Here is a 17359-nt window from a genome sequence, read left to right as displayed (position 1 = left end):
TGTCATGTGTCAGGTGTGTTTATTGTGGAGTCCTGTGTATAGTAAGTACTTAACTGTGCCATTAACATCTAAGAATATTTACCTCCACCACGGAGGTTATGGGATATGAATAGATTCTTAAAGGTATGGACTGATTTCAGTTTTTGCCAGCAGTGGAAATCATTTTAAAAGGAAATGACTTTAAGTAAATCTGGGTCCAATAATTGTTTTAAAGGATTGTTTTTATAAGGCAAGACTACTGGCAGACTCACTTATTTTGACAAATATGAAAACAAAAAGCCTAAATTCTCAGTATTTGAGAGCCTTTTGTCTAACTTGTAAAGATGCAGGCAATCAGGCTGGCTAAGAAAATGCTCTAGAAGGCTGCATTCGCAAATGTAGACTGCACATCAGTTTAAAATATGGTAAAAGTACTTTTAGTAAGTTCTTCTATGGAGATTCTGCATAACAAAAACAATACTTGAAGAATACATGGATGTTGGGCATGATGCTACAGTTTAAGGAAATAACACAATATGCTTTTCCTGACAGCAGACTTGTCAGAGTCTTCCGGTTTTGTGTGGTTCATGTTTGAATTATTGGATAGTTGACTGTGTGCGTGCTCATTGCTGTTCTGTTTGAAATTTGGTTTCTCGTGTTTGACTTTCAGATCATTTCCCTGTGGTGAGTTTTAGTTCATGAATGAGTCATGATGCCTGATTTTGCTGTACGGTTATTCTAGTGATGCGTTCAGTTTTGCAATTCTGTCTTTTGATTTTTAGTACCTTTAGTTCCTTCAGTTTGTTCTGTTTCTTCCTCCCTCTGTCTGCTCTTTGTGATGGTGCCTGTTATGGAAGGTTACTTTTTTTTCACGGCTGGTATTAGTTTTACTTCCTGTCTGTCTGTTTTCCCCTGATTCCCTGATTGTTCTCACCTGTGTTAATCACGCGCTGTCTGTTCGTGTTTGTCCTTGTTCAAGCAGGCTCACTAAACTCTTTTATATTTTTCCCTTTTAACATTTGTAGTTTATGTGATTTTGTTGAACTATTTCGTAATGTATTTTATTGAGCTATACTCTATTACAGATTGTCTTTACCCCTCTAAGACCCAACCCATCAAAACATAGCAAGAAAATTCTATTTTTTTGGAACTGAAATGTTTATTAACCCTTGTAACAAAATCCTCTTTTTTTGCTATATCATGTTATGTATGACATATTTTTTGTATCGCATTTGATACATTGGGTGTTTTGTTTTTGTTGGCAACTTTTTGTTAACAACAGTGTTAATTTTAGACAAAATGTTTTTTAAGGTTTTTAAGGCAAGTATCATGTTGATGAGACAGAAGTCTCAGAAACTCATGTAGCAAATATGATACACATGGCATTACAGGGTTAATGTTTCGGCACCTGTAACACAGAAGTTTCACAACTTTGGGGTTAACCGTATCTGAGTTAACACAGTAATATAACAGTAATAACAGTAATATTCATTTTATTAGATAACCAACGCACTCCCCTGACTCGGCTGTCTATTTATGCAGCAGAAGTTTGCATCTCTTATCTGAGATATTATCACTGCCTGCTGTGTCAGCCCCTTCACCACCCCAGCATCCACCTGCAGGCTCTGAGAGAACAACGTGACTCATGTCAGTGTCCACAGGCAAAATACCAAGTTTTACTATTTAACTCAACTGATAATAATAATAATAATAATAATAATAATAATGGATTACATTTATATAGCGCTTTTCAAGACCCTCAAAGCGCTTTACAATTCACTGTCACATTCACACACTGGTGGAGGCAAGCTACAGTTGTAGTCACAGCTGCCCTGGCGCAGACTGACAGAAGCGGGGCTGCCATATCGCGCCATCAGCCCCTCTGATGACTACACATATATATTATTATACTCTTCTATTGCAATGACTCATTTGAAACCATAGCTTTCTATTTAGCTAGTGAATAAAGTTAATAGAAGTTTAGCACTGTTGATCTAAAAGCTTGACTGAAATCTCCATTGCCTCAGTACATCATGGTTGACCTTTATTTTCGCAACTCCCATTTCCTCCCATCCACTAAGCAGTCTTTTGTGGCATAAAATTAACTTTCTTCTGGCTGATTTCAGCTTCTGGCAAATACCCTGAATATTTAACAGCATATGTTCACGGGCATCTCTGCTCCAACACTCCCCACCACTATCCAAGACATCAGAAAAAGAGACTCGGCATATCTTCCAACAACGGGCTTTATTAGGTTCAGTGTCATTTCAAATTTTACATTGGCATTCTAAAGACATACAAAGTGACCATTGGACATGACAGCAAACTTTAATTTAGACCCAACAGGAACACACCGGATAACTTTTTTTGAAAATGTTTTCTTGATTTGTTTGCATTTCTTTTCATCTACTAGCAGTCCAACAGTCCTAAAGAAAAGAAAAAAAAACACGACTGACAGTGCACATGGATGCAACGATGGAATTTAAGGCCATTTGAAGGAGCACAGTTATGCTTTTTTTTTTTTCCTTTTTCTATTTTTTGACACCAAATATAAATAAAGTTGAAAGCCATCAGGTCTGTTTTAAATATTTCACTAAGCTAATACTATTCTAATCAGCTTAAATAACTAGCATATATATGTGGGGGGGGTCGTGCCAATGCTGTCACACTTCCTTCATTTGTGCCTCCCTTCTGCCAGAAAGAAATTCACACACATGCTCCCGCACACACGCACGCACACACGCACACACATCTATAAATGGGTAAGAAAAGAGCTCGTTAGAGTCAGGGGCCCAGACAGCAGGGACAAGCCTGTGAGGAGCTTTTGATGGGGCTAAAAAAATAGATATATACTGTACTGGAATGTTTGAGAACATACCCTGGCTAACAAGGCGGTGAGGAGAACACGAGCAAACCAAACGATACTGATTATTCAGGCTATGCGTTTTGTGTGATTTTGGTGAAATATTCATAACCAGGTCAAAAATCAGGGCATTAACAGGAAAAATATGTGGACGGTAACATAAAGGAGCCAATATGTGACGTCAGTGATGAGTCCTTGTTTTGAACATGGAGGCAAAGCTGGTAGCTGGACACCATGATGGATGTCTCAACCACAAATCCTTTTTTCCTCTCTTGTTTGCATTACACTCTGTTCCTTTAATGTTTACTAGGTGTGGCTGAGTGTAGTGCCTCGATGAGAAAACAGCACTCGCCTGTAAAGCTCCACAGTGCTTTATTGTGCTGTAGGACATACTGTTCAGCAGAGAGAGGGAGAGGCTGTTTGGAATAAGATCAAATTTGGAAGCAGTGGGAAGATTCTGGGAACGGGAATGAGTGTACTCCCTTCTCCACCACCACCCCAACCCCATCCTTCCCAGTAAATTAATCGAGCAGTTGTTAGTGCACAACACGCCAGGCGACAAACACTCTTCTGACTTCAGCTTCAAATTAAAGATGGATAGGTGTCTCCTTCCCTTCCTCCATCTCCTGTGGACCGGCTCTGATTGGCACGTGCGTGCATGTGTCTGCGAAGCAGCAGGTGGGCCAGCTGTGACTGACACACGTGACTAAGTGCAGTGACAGCTGGGGGACCGCGGGAGGAAGAGGTGGAGCTGGATGGCGAGGGGAAGAGAAGAGACGGATGGCGGTTTGACAGCTCTGAAGCGTCTGGGGAGGACGAAGGAGGTGGAAAAAGAGGGGTGGGAGGGGTTTGTGGATAACTGGAATTGAGCGAGATGAGATATGAATGTTTAGATTTTGAGTTTCATGCTCCTACAGCCGCTGACAGCTGCTGATTTGCTCAAGATGGTACACAAACACGAAGTGAGACACATTTCTTTAGCTCGCAGACGACGTGAAGCAGAACCGCATCGTCTCCTGAAGGACAGCTGCTTCATCAGTTTGCTACATAAATCTGCTTGCTCCAGTGACGATAACACGAAGCATGAAGTGTGTCACCGATCAGTGTCAGATGTGACTAAAGGCTCAAAAATAAAAATTGATTAGGACACAGTGGGGAAAATAAACTATAGGGAGGAAAAAAACAAACAGCTGTGTGTTTGAACAGTGCAGCTCATGATTAGGATTTTATTGCAAAATAATCTGTGAAAATGACTCAAACACTTTCATCTACACCCCTCCCAAAAAAAATAAATCTTAAACGAATGGTCTATTTTTAAGAAGTTATGGCTGCATCTAGGGGCTGTTTTCATTGTCAGTTAATTAAAAGCAGCATTATAGAAGTTGGACCCAATGACTTTTAGATCAGTAACAATCATCAAACCAGTTGCACCTTAATTGATTCATAATTTTATAGTAATATAAAGTAGCTGTAAATCCTGTGAAGCATCTGCACCTGGAGTATGAACAGGCAATAGACGACTGCTATTAGAGCCACGCTGATAACTGCGTCAACAATTCTGGTAGACCTCCAGCAGTGTTGTGCAGGGGTCATTAAGTCAAATACAGAGCTTTTGGTCATTTATATCAACACTTTTATTATTTAAGCTCTTACCACATGATTATTTTTGAACTGCCGAATCCATCTTTGCTCTATGTGATGACGGCCATGAAGTGTAGTTGAAACCTTGTAAGTGGATCTTGATCATGTATGAATGAGGCCAGTCGCACTCATTCATACAGGATTTGTTCATGTGAGCTGTTACATTGTCAGTTACTGATTAACTGTTCATACACCTGTTACTGATGCCTCATAGGAATTACACTGCAGCAGTGTTAGAATATATGACGTTTTTTATACTGTTTATAGAGGAGGGGGTGTTCAAACAAAGTAGTACCAAACATATCACCCAATGACAATCTTGAAGTGGACCTATTAAGGGCATGACTCACAGTCTTTAGATCGTATACTGGGCTTTGATGCCATTTTAGCCCCCTTACACTTCCTTTCAGGGAAGTTTTATGATTGGCTGCCTCTTGTAAACACAAGGTTTAAACAGCAGCAACATTATATGGAGGAGGAGATATGGCACTCAAAGATTCCCAGATAAAAATCTGTGGGAGAATTCTGAGATGCTAATGTTGTTTCCCTGGCTCTCTCGCCAAAAAGCCAATCAGCAGCTGAAACTGGAGAATTATTAGCCAATCATGTGTTTACACGCGTCAGAGAGAAAGAGTTTCGAAACATTTTCACTGTGCGGTGTCGGCCACTTCTCTATCATAGCAAAGATGTTGGTGTTTTGATTTTTCATGGTGGGAGGAGCACAGATGTTGATCGCGTCAGCTGATGACGAAATGTTCTGAAACTCCGCACACTTAAATTTGAAGCCCCATTTAATATGAGCACCACCACAGGACATATGCATGATAGGTCCCCTGTGAGATTAAAGACACTTCTTTCAGTGTAGCCAAAGCATGCCTGGAAACAATGAAGCTCTAGCTATTGCATGAATTGCTACAGTAATGGCTGCATTCTTCAGCTACTGTATGGTGAACATTGAGCGTCTGAGCCATGGCACCCTGCTCCTATGAACTGTGGTTGAACTGATTCTGACAACCTGCCACACGCGATGGTCGAACTGAGGCCAACTATGACCATAAAGCACAGACCAGTCGGGGTGGGATTTTAATAGTTGAGAAATAAAGAAAAAACAAAACAAACAAAACACACAAAAACAAAAAACCACGCATCAACAAACTAGTGGACGCTAATCTGCATGAGTCAGTTTAATCTAGCGCTCATACACAAGCCAACCGGCATGAAAGATAGGGTAAGGGGGAAACCCCCCCCAAAAAACCCAATGTGTGAAGTGATGGGTTATGTTGCTGTATGTGACGGTGATCAGGATGGCTTGCAGGAAACTACGAAAGACTTACAGTAAACTTTCCCCTGACTTTGCTCTCCATATGGCACATACAGAGCTTTACAGAGCTGTGATTGTGGCGTCTGTAGGAAAAACAAGCTTCAACAGCAACACATCTGGAGCCATTAGATAAGTCTGGGTTAAACTGTAAGACTAGAATCGGTTTCAGCTTGTTCTGTTGATGAAAATGGAGAAACAAATTTGTTAAAACTATTACATATAAACAAGGTGTAGGAACGAGTGAAGAATGGAATGAAAGGAACAACTGGTTTCGGAGAATGGAAAACGAAACGTCTTTCAATATCTGTCTTCTTTCTTCTTCTCAACATTTGAGGATTCTTAGTCCACTGTGGGAGCGGATGGGGGGGAGGGATGCAGGATGGTAGGGGTTAGGGGAGTAAACATCGTCAGCAGCTATGATCAGACGAACTGGACCTTCATCTAAATGTTGAGGGTTGTGAAGGAGACGACTGGAGAGCGAGAGGGCTCACAGGCGTTTTTGCGCGATAAGCGCACCCGCCACAACGCCTGTCACCACCGTCATCCCCACCAGCAGCCACTTCTTGAAACTCTCCTGAGACCTCCGGCTTTCAGCCGCCGCATCCTGCCCGAAGATTTCAGCGAAGTGCTCCTGGAAAGAGAGACAAAGACGGAGTGTAAAGGGTTAATGGCAGGGCATCTGATGCACTCTGTGACATGCATGTGGAAAAACCGACAAGTATGCACACTTCCTAAAAATGCCCCATTTAAAAAACAAAACAAAACAAAAAAAACCCCTACAGTATCAGGTGAATTCCCTTTGATAAAGGTCCCTCAGCCTCAAAAAGCTGCAGAGACATCCAATGCTGGCTATGACTATCACCACCCACACGCTCATATGTGGAAATTTCCATACAGGTAGGTCAACAGAAAAAAAAAACCCTAAAAGACACCTGTAATGCCACATTTAAAAAAAAAAAAAAAAAAAAAGGAAATAAACCACAACCCCCCTCCCCCCAAAGTCGTCCACTCTTTTCTGGCATCCCCTCAGAACCACTGTTGTTGTTACTGACATTCTTTCCCACTGTTGTCCTCAGACTGCCATGCCTACATTGCCGCCCACTGAAATCATTTCCTGGAATTGAGCTGCTCCGGAGCATACAATTTCTGGTTTCTTGCCACAGGGAGGCGCCAGTCAGGCTCTAATCCAAACCATAACAGCCATCAGTATTCCTCATCCCTCTCAGCTGACTCACTGGTGATGATGCTACATGTTGTTCACAGTTCAGAAGCATCAGTGTTTCACCTCAATAAGCACGATATGAGAGGCCAAAGACCAAATTGCGAGCACTCAATGAGAAAAAGTGAAAATGACTCATTCATATGTCTGATTCTTAGTCAGAGGTAAATACGAAAGGCAGCACACGGGGTCTCTATTCAGCGAGTGGTTGGTTGGGTGGGTGGCGTGTGGGGTGCTGTTACTGGAAACTCTGTATGTAGTCAGTGACACACAAAGACTATTAAGGTGAAATAAGAGAGTTTGTGTTGTCACTGGAAACGGAGGGTGTTTTTGTACCATACTGAAAGAGCAACTCTCTGAATTTCTGAACACGCCAGGCACACGGTGGCACGTAGAAAAGTAATTTACAAATCTCTAAAACAAACGGAATCCTCAGAGGGAGTGACGAGATGAGTTTACACCTAAGAGGACCAGAATGCAGGATTTAAGAGGCTATAAAATATATAGTTTCTCTCTTATTTATCAGTGCCTGACTTGATGTAACCCACCACTACTTCCAGGAGGTGGCAGTACTGCACCTATAAGGTATTTACATACCAGTACAAACAAATCCAAGAAGGATAAAAAGTGAAGCTTGCAGAGCCAGACTGCTCTAAAGCCAAACATTTTCCAGGCTGATTGATGAGATGCCCATCGTTGCCTGAGCTGTACCGGAAACCTGATTTGTTCCACACATACTTGGAAAGGACTTCTTCCTGTTACTTCCTTTCATAATAAAAGTCCTTGACTTATACATGGCCTAATTTATGTGCATAAAATGCACATAGGCATGGAGAAATGCATCAAAGTAATTTAAAACCTACAAAAACAAAATTGTATCTTTGATTATATATGTATATTTTTATTTATTCATTTATTTATTATCAGTATTGTACATGTAATATAAGCGGAACGGTGTTCACACACACACAGTAAAGTGTGACTTTAAGATAAAAAAAAAAACCCTGCATCATTCACCAGATTTGATTCACTCTGTTTATAGAATAACTTTTAGCTGGACAGCGTTTAATGATCATATCTGATTGCAGATAAATATAAAAGAAAAGCAGCAATCAAAGTAGTTAACAGTAAACTGGATATTCATAGAGTCAGGCTACTTGTTGGACAATTGTTTCTTTGCTACTTAGTCTAAATTACAGACAAAATGTCACTAAGACTAATGCTATAAAAAGGACTGCTCAATGCTCAAGCCAATATTAAAACCACCTGCTTTACATTTACTACAGCTTTTGTTTGTGCCTTCTGTTTTTAAGAGGCAACATAGCCACACTGGGCGTGCTCAAAGCAAAGGTATTTTCATTTAATCTCCACTATAATGCATCTATGACAGGACCATTATATCAGTGCACTGATTACACTATATGAGATCACTACACATTCATTAACAGTGCGGTTATGTGTATAAAGCTGAGCATTGAGCCATTTATTATTCATCTTCAGTAAACCTTTCAGTAAAATGGCATGTCCTGGTGTAGCACTGCTAAACCACCACAAAAAACCCCAAATAGAAACAACAAATCTAAACAAGAACAGAAGAAGGTTATATGTTGCGTTATATGGAAAATGTTGTATTTTAATCTCAATTCGTGACGTTTGAATGTGAACGAACAGATCATTATTTGAAGAGGCGGTTCACTGAACAGATAATAGTAAAGACTATTCTCGGGCAGTGAGTTGATATCAGCTGGGATTTAGAGCTCTCTCTACCAAAGTTAATTCATTAAATCTGATATCAACTGGATCAATAAAGGTAATGAAGATGCATGTCTGAAAGCTCCTTAATCCTTTAAGGCTGATGCCCCGAAGCCCTTTCACTTTCTGGATCAGAGATCATATGGATCAGAGTGAAACCAGGAAGGGATGGGCTAATGTAGAGAGTGATGGAGAGCAGTGGAGGGGAAGGAAGAGATCCTGAGTCATTCATTGAGTTTCTATTCTGTTTGATCGCGAGCCCCGTGGACTGCTGTCTGGTGTATGATGCATCACTGATGAACCATTACAAACAAACAAAAAAAGGAACTCAGAGGTCCAAAAGTTTTAAGTAACATTAACAAGGAAATCACATTATTGAAATAGCCCAAACGTTTCTACGATGAAGTCATTCACTGGAGCGGGGACTTTGTCCTGTCTGCTACAAATGTAACAGAAGGTTTCCAGGAGGAAAAAAATCTGGTTTGCAGCCATTTCCAACAGTATGCAGTGTGACAATAGATAATATTTATATGTTTTACTATTGACATGTATTAAGTGCTTTCTCCATTTTGGCTCCAAACCTTATGTAAACTTCATAATTGAGACACTTCATTTTAACTACTCTACCTTAACACATTCATTGAAAGGCACAGCATCACTTTCGATCAGCCAGTGATATAAATTCTATAAACAGTGGTCAAACTGTGTTGAAGTGGCAGTTGACCATAGCTGAGCATCCTGAGGCTGGATGCTACAAAGTGAATGCTCTATTTGAGATGTTTGGTATTTACAAGATCTTTGGAAAGCCTTTGTCCAGATATTGTTGGAGTACAAGTGGATGAAATCAAATCTGTCTAAAAATGTAAATGTTTGGCATCATCATCATTAGCAATCAAAGTGTATTCTCAAATGAGATGGACAATATGTCCAAGGGAAAGGAGATGTATAATAAACTAGTGGACCTGAAACTGATCCCATAGGAAAAGTGTGCATAACTGGTAGATTTCTACAGGTTGTATTATAACATCAAAAGCACATGTAAACAAGTTTGCTACAAATAACAATTTAAAAAGCGAGTCCAGTAAAAAAAGATATGTTTCTCAATATTTGCTAAAAAAAGAAAAAAAAACCTGCAGGGCACAGTTTTCACGATAAATGACTCATCATTGTATATCTGGTGTGAAGTACTTAAAGTCTATTCATTAAACAGGCTTGAGGGAGAACCCAGAAAGCATGATAAAGAGTCAAAGCATTACCTACTAACACATTGTTTGTTTTGCTCTTTTAGATAGGATTTGTTAACAATAACAAAAGTGAAGTAAAGCAGCAGGCCAGATACCATAAAAAAAAAGCTTTTCAGAGAGCAAGTCGAACTAGATTAAACTCCCGAATTAGTCAGAGTACAATATGGTGGAGTATGACGCTGTGCAGGCTAACTGCTTAAACTGACCAGGTAAACAACAAAATTATTCCACAAATTTAAACATTCTAGACAAACTTTTTTTGGGGTTACAAATCTGAACAGTACAGAAAGTAACCAGTGCTATTTATTTACATTGGACCACTGTGGTTTGTGGTCTCTGAGAGTGCGATTCCCAGCTCACGTTAGCTATTTTCATTGATACTTTTGCTCTAAATAAACACACAGCATAGAACCACAGTTACAATGATCTATGATGTGTGGAATTTGAAAAATAAAAAGTGTAACTATTTGTAATAGAAGCAGGTTTAAAAGGCTCACTGGAATCCTACCTGCCTCATTCGTCATGTGTTACCAACTGAAACAGCTCTGCATACCAACAGTATCACCCTCTCTACCTTCTTTAGGGACGGAAAAACATGCCAAGAAGAATGAAATACTTGTTTCTGACCTCACCCAGGACTTCCAACAGGCCTTGATATGACGCATTTTTAGAAAAGATTAAAAAAAAAACAAAAAAAAAAAAACTGACCTTCTGTTAGCAAGAACGCAAACCACAGATAACAGCATGGACAGATACAAGGGGCTGGGCTAAAATGTGCACTCGAGCAAAGTTGATCTTCAGCACTCTGAGCTACTTTAAAAGTAAAGCAAAGTGGCCACGAGGGAGTGATATATGCTACTTGGGTCAATAATGACGTAGTGTAATTACAGTGGGATACATCATGTAATATGTGCAAGAGTTTTATTGGAGCCTTTTCATTCGTTCTTAAGAATGGGTCAGTCTGGCCATTTCACATCCCTTACTGTCAAGCCTCTCAGAACAATGAGAAGAATGTGGGTGTAGAGAACAATGCTGTACCTTTTGATGACAGCTGCCATCAAGACATGCCAGTCACTGTGCAGGGAGTGCCTGACGAAATAACCTGGACTGATTGTGTAGTTTCTCTCAGTATTACTCAGCATTAGTTACATTCAGCCTTACACTCAGCATTAGTACATTTACAGTTTTTTCTTCAGTTATGGTTGATTGTTCTACTGCAGCTGTTTCACTCCAGTCGGACATTGATGTTCAATATTTTTTTTAAAAACTGTTTCACTGATCAATAATGGGTAGAAAAAGTTGCAGATGGGCTAAATTGGACTTTGCTTCATTGACAAAGGCTATGTAAAACATCAAAGTGGAAGATGGTAAATGGATAGGTTCTTGTATAGTGCTTTTCTACTCTACTTTAGCACTTAAACATGTCTCATTGACACATTCATACAAACACTTTTTTCTACATGCAAGTACCTTTTTATACAGCCAGCCAGGGATCAAACCAACAACCTTTCAGTACTCAAAGGAGCTTGCAAAGAAAAGTGTCTGGACTTCTTTAAGTTGCTTGAAGACGTTTCACCTCTCATCCGAGAAGCTTCTTCAGTTCTAAGGTCAAATGGTGGAGAGTCCCAGATATAAACCTAGTGGGAGTAACCCCCCACAGAGGGACAAAAGGACCCCCTGATGATCCTCTAATCACCTGAGCCAAGGTGTGAAACTGGGTGTGGGTCCCAATCAGCCAGAGTTTCGGGTGAGTTCATTGTGAAACCTGGCCCCACCTTATCATGCGAATTCCTGAGATCAGATGGCCCAGGATGTGAGTGGGCATTAAGGCGTCTGGGAAGGGATCTCAAAACTGGATTATAGATGGCAGAGAGTTGGTGTCGTAAACCACCGTCTACGTAAACCACACCAAACGCATGACAAACGCATAGCCAACTCCAATCATATGTGCCACGCCTCAGTCTTTGGCCCACTTTTTAATAATACATCTCATATCATTTGGAAATATTCGTCCCATCTTCACATCTCTAGAAATTTAAACTCCTCCCTTTGTCTCTTTGTCTTCACTAACATAAGTTGCCAATATCTGGATGTCATACAAAACTCTTAGTTTAAAGACTACACAATGCAATGGCATGAATTTAAAAATCCAAAATGCATGGGTACTGTTGCTGCAAACATACAGCAACAGTACTAAAAGCAATTGGCTATTTTTAAAATAAAATAGCACAATTGTTGGGGACTATTTTCAGTTGAGAAGTTATGTGCTGCACATGTGAAACTCACCCAAAATAAAACACAATGTGTGTGTTCATAGTAATGAAGGAACATGTCAGCCAGTACAACCGTGTGTCACTGACTGATATGATTTTTATAGTTTTTGGACAACAATGGGCCCCTGTGGGACAGAGGAGCAAGATCATTTCATTGCCAGTTGTTTGCTTTTTATGGAAGTTGCTGACAATAAAAGAAATGTAGATCATAACCAGACGTAGCACAAAAGCAGAGGAAAACAAGCGCGGGGGTGGCTCTAATTGAATCTACCATGTTCAGCATGCAGGGAGATGTGCTTACAGGCTTGGGAAAAGAGTCAGATCAAGTGGTACAGATGATCTTTAGCTGTAATTTGCATTTCCAGAGAAAAAAACCTTTACGTGTTCTCGAAGTGATGGTGACAGGTTGGTCATCAGTGATTCAGAAGCGATAAACAAGGACACGGACAGACACGTAAAAACCCTTCTTATTTTTCTACTGTAGCAGTGTAAATTCAGAATTTGTGATCCTTGCTGTACCTGTAAAAACTCTTAAAAGTGGGTCCAAACATGCCTTTTTTATACATTGACACTGACACAAAAAACAAGCTACTAGTGCTCTGACACTGGACCACTGGGTACGGGCCAACCACTGTAGACAGTGACTGTGATGCTATAAATCACAAGCAACAACACAGCCTTACTACGGGTGGCAGTGGTATCAGAGGGACCTGGATGCTGCGGTCACGCAATTCAAATATAAATCACCTGCAGCTGTAGCTGCTGCTCTACACCTTTGCATTCAAACACATAATTCAAAGCATGACTTTTCCATTAGCTCCATCTGCGAGCAGATCCTCGTTTTACTTTTAAAACGCCATCAACTGAATGCCTGAGGGGGTCCAGATTTATTTCTATACCAGAATTATCATGCAATTTACTGTGCACATGTCAAGACAGGGCTGCTGGTTTGATACACTCAATCTCCTAAAGTCCCACCTGGCAGGTAAACCCTGTCTTTATCTGCTCTCCCCTTTTTCCTTTTCACACGGTCACGCCTTTATTTCTTTATCTCTGTGTGGCTCCCGGAGGAAATCAGGTGCTAGGCAGCGGCCTGCAGAGTACTTTCAGGCCTCGTCTGTGTCCCCCCCCCCCTTTCTTTTTCCTGTGTCTTTAACTTTGCCTTTCTTCGTTAGCTGGGAAGAAAGGATGGGGGGGATTAGCTCATGAAAGCAAAAAAGGTTGGATATAAGAGAGAGAAAAGGAGGGCAAAGTGAAGAATCACAGGGAGATTCTGCAGTTGGTTACCAAGGCTACTGGGAAGCAGCTGATTAGTGTGTGTGATATGTGAGTGTGTCTGGACCTGCAGGTCCACTTCTGTAGTTGATAAATGGTCCAATACTACATGTGGAGAAAGGAGCATTTTACCGATCATTAGCAGTAGCTTCCCATTCATCAGCTCTGACTTGTCAGTTGCTCTGATGTTGCACCATAACAAGTTGCAACGCTCAAATCCCCTGATGGCGAAACCTCCTGACCATGACACACATGCATAAACATACACACACCAGATGCACATTAACACCTCACACTCACTTCCTTTTTATACAAAATAGGGCGGAAGACAGATGGAAATACAATAACTTGGGGGGGACTGGAAAAAAAAAAATCTAGTTTTAATATCAGCAGACCCGTGTTTAATCATTCTGTCACACTGAATGCCGATAGCATCACTGTGTGATACATTCATATCCATATCAAAGTTATATTATCAGAAAGTGTTAAAACCTCAACTATTTACAGTAATAGAAGGTATTTATAAATGCTTAAACTACAGGAAAAGATATCTTAATGATGTCATAAGAAGCAGATTCTCTTACATGTTAACTCAAGCACAGGGAAGAACTGCAGCCCCACCGACTTGTTGACTTCTGTTTGCAAGGGGTGATCAATCATAAGAAAGCTGCCTGAAAGCAGTGGTTCTCAAACTTTTTCTGATATTTCCCAATACAAAGTGCAGTCCAGTCACTAAAAGAAAATCTTGTGCTATGCAAAATATAATAAGGGATCCTAATTTATAGGTAAAGTAAGTATTTTTTTAGATTATTTAATAGCAAAAAAGATTATGTATTAATAACTATATACATTGATTGGTATGTAATTATGTCTTTTAACAAACTAATTCGCATGAATTTAGGATTAATGCATTCAAAATACACAGAGTGGGCGCTGGTTTGTGGAAGCCCCCCATGTTGCCCCAGCATCTTGATACAGTGGCCAAGATGGACATTTCTGTTTTGCCCATCACCGTTTTATATTTGTGGCTAGAAACCGACCACGTGCATAGTATGTCTTATAAGTTACTTTTAACCTAAAGATCATAAAATAGCTCTTTCAAGCCATATATGATCATCTAACATCATCACATGTATATTTTTATCATCTCATTCTCATTTTACCTGCTCTCCTCCACCATTCTCTCTCCTCAGTGTCGATATCATCAAATTGAAGTGAGCTTCACAGACTCATTGACTCATATCGGACTCCTATCGCAAAGTTTTACAGCCTCCTTCAGACTAAATAGATGTGGACACATATTGACAGCTGGGGTAAAGAATGGACTGACAGCCTACACTCACTACAGATCAATGGCACCCAAAGTTGTTTGTCTTACAGTGGCCATGGTAGCTAGGATTACGCACTTGAATCAGGAGGAGTAAGAAAACAGACTTCGGTTAACTGCAATCTGCTTTTAAAGAATAGGGCTGTTAATGAATAGCGATACAGCCAAAAAGATTAATTATTTCTGAGTGCGGTTACTTTATCAGGTTCAGGAAGTAAAAGAAGATGAATCCCAGTAGAAAGTGTTGGGATATATGGAGCTTTAATGGTTTGGAAGTGGAAATGCAGAGAACCCATTGTGCAGTGTTGCTATATCATGGAAATTACTGCTGTGATGCTATTCTGAACCTTCTTTGACACTTTATAAATCACTATCCTAATTACTATATACTACTATTGGTTTTATAAATATAACCCTGTAACTCCATGTGTTCAATCTCAATACAACAAGCAGGTCATCTGTGAGTGTGGATTAAACCTCTGATCTAGACAGCTCACTCATCTGGCGAGGTGCACTTTCTAGTAACCTACAGAGCACATGATATCCACGCCACACTGACCACAATTGGTTGACGCACGAACAGAAGGCCACTGTGACGAAAGTATGCTGACGCTAGAAAAGACTGAAGGTGCAATTCACATGCATTGAGGAATCCACGGAGTGCACTTTGCCAAACTGGAAAATTCTCTATTATGACAGAAAGCTGACAAAGACACAAACACAAATATGTGCTGTTGCAGTGTTTGTGAAAGCAATGTGTGGACAAAAACAGTTCAGATTAGCCAGCTTTGCAGCACCCAGAGATATGGAACAAACAAGCACATAAGCCAAAGTGGAAAGTTACAGGATCTGTAGAAGGTCATACTCTGTGGGGAACCGGGCATCATAGCAAAAGAGAAAAACCTGTCGCAGCAACATTTTTGAGACTGAACATGTGGGTAGATTTTTTTTTTTATTGTTTTTTTGGTTTTGTTTGTTAAAAATCCTGATGTAAAATATTTGGGATTCAAGTCTCATCTTCAAAACAAAACCCTGAGAAACATATCTGATATACATACACACATAACTATGCACTGCTCTGAGCATGTTTAGAATTCTTCAAGCATGTGTTAAGAAAGGCTTGTCAGTGTGAGAATAAAAGTGAGGAGTGCTTCCTGGTAGGGCTGTTCGATATGACGATATATATCGGATGACGATATAAAAACGTCTATGTTTCATTTTACGCTATCGTTTGTTTCGTGGTGTCGCACAATAAACTGTTTACGGCAATATATTTTCATCGTTTTGATGGTCACTGTAGTGGCTATATTCATTTCTCAAAGTTCTCTCTTTCTCTTATATAACCACACTATGGACGGACAAGCGCCTGTTTTTATGCGTTGTGGTTAGCAACAACGACGGTAACAGCATCACGTGTCCGCTTGCTTATGTTCCACATAAACCTTTCACAATAAAGCTCAAGATCTTGTTGAGACTTTTCAAAATAAACTGAATCACGTGAAAGAGCAGATTATTTACGGATGAGAATTAAAAAAGAACCGCCAGGTGCTAAAAAATAAACCTTAGACTCAAACGTTAGAACAGGCTTTTCCCCGCAGCACGCTGTGTAATAAATACTCACAAAGAAAACGGCGGCTGTTACAACTTATGTCTAAAAATGTATAGTTTCATGCATCGGTTAAAACACTCGACTCCAGCTACATGACGCGCAGCTGGAAACACTTCCCGCAAGACGAGCTGCCCGAGATTCACAGAATTTACAAAAAATGTTACATTTTTGTGATTTATATCGTTATTGGGACGATAGAATTCGGGATATGAGACTTTGGTCATATCGCACAGCCCTACTTCCTGGGCACATCAACAGATGTCTTTACATGAATAGGCAGATTGAAAGTTAAGGAAACAGAGACCAGTTCTTTTTTTAAAGGCTGCATTAAATCAGAGGCTGACGCATCTTTAAGAGGCGTGTTTCCACGTGAAACATTAATGAGTGAATCACGTGATTCATAAAACAGAAAAGCTGAGAAATGTAAAAGTGACAAGTGAGTGGTGACTGAATATGCTGAAAAGGGAAAAACAAAAGCCGGATTATTGTTTAGAGCTTACAGAGCAACAGACTGGTGATCTCTCTGAGTCACAGACAGGCAGAGCTGCCTGTTAATGCTCTTTAAGAAGTCATCTGGTCTTGGCTGTAGCTGAGCAACACATCCTGTAAGTTGCAAAAGTTGGAATGTGGACACGCGAATGTGTGGCCTTGAGCGCACATGCGTGCGCGCACACGCACACACACACACACACACTGCAATTTCTCTGGGCTCAGAGTACAGCAACACATTTTTTCATGTGTTTTTGTTTATTGAGTAAAGTCACTGTTGGACAGATCTGACTGATGAAATGCTGTTTACAGGGCAACTAAAATGTGACATGCTGTTCGTACTGATGAAACAGAATGATGTCATTAA

The 17359-nt window shown here is 40.2% G+C and overlaps 1 protein-coding gene across 3 annotated transcripts in view; it reads right to left on the bottom strand.

Annotated features, from left to right (window-relative positions):
* Positions 1–2207: 2207 nt before the first annotated feature.
* Positions 2208–17359, bottom strand: part of bcl2l1 (BCL2 like 1) — a 33380-nt gene continuing 18228 nt past the window's right edge. For all 3 annotated transcript variants that reach the window (XM_082518074.1, XM_082518073.1, XM_082518072.1), the window contains one exon: positions 2208–6435. In XM_082518074.1, the coding sequence (XP_082374200.1) occupies positions 6292–6435 (144 nt within the window). In that variant the 3' untranslated portion in view covers positions 2208–6291. The remainder of the gene's footprint in view (positions 6436–17359) is intronic.

The sequence above is a fragment of the Aulonocara stuartgranti genome, assembly GCF_965226115.1.
Source record: "Aulonocara stuartgranti genome assembly, chromosome: 20".
Classification (NCBI taxonomy): Eukaryota; Metazoa; Chordata; class Actinopteri; order Cichliformes; family Cichlidae; genus Aulonocara; species Aulonocara stuartgranti.
Note: the sequence above shows the minus strand (reverse complement) of the source record. Positions and strands in the feature narration are given on the sequence as shown.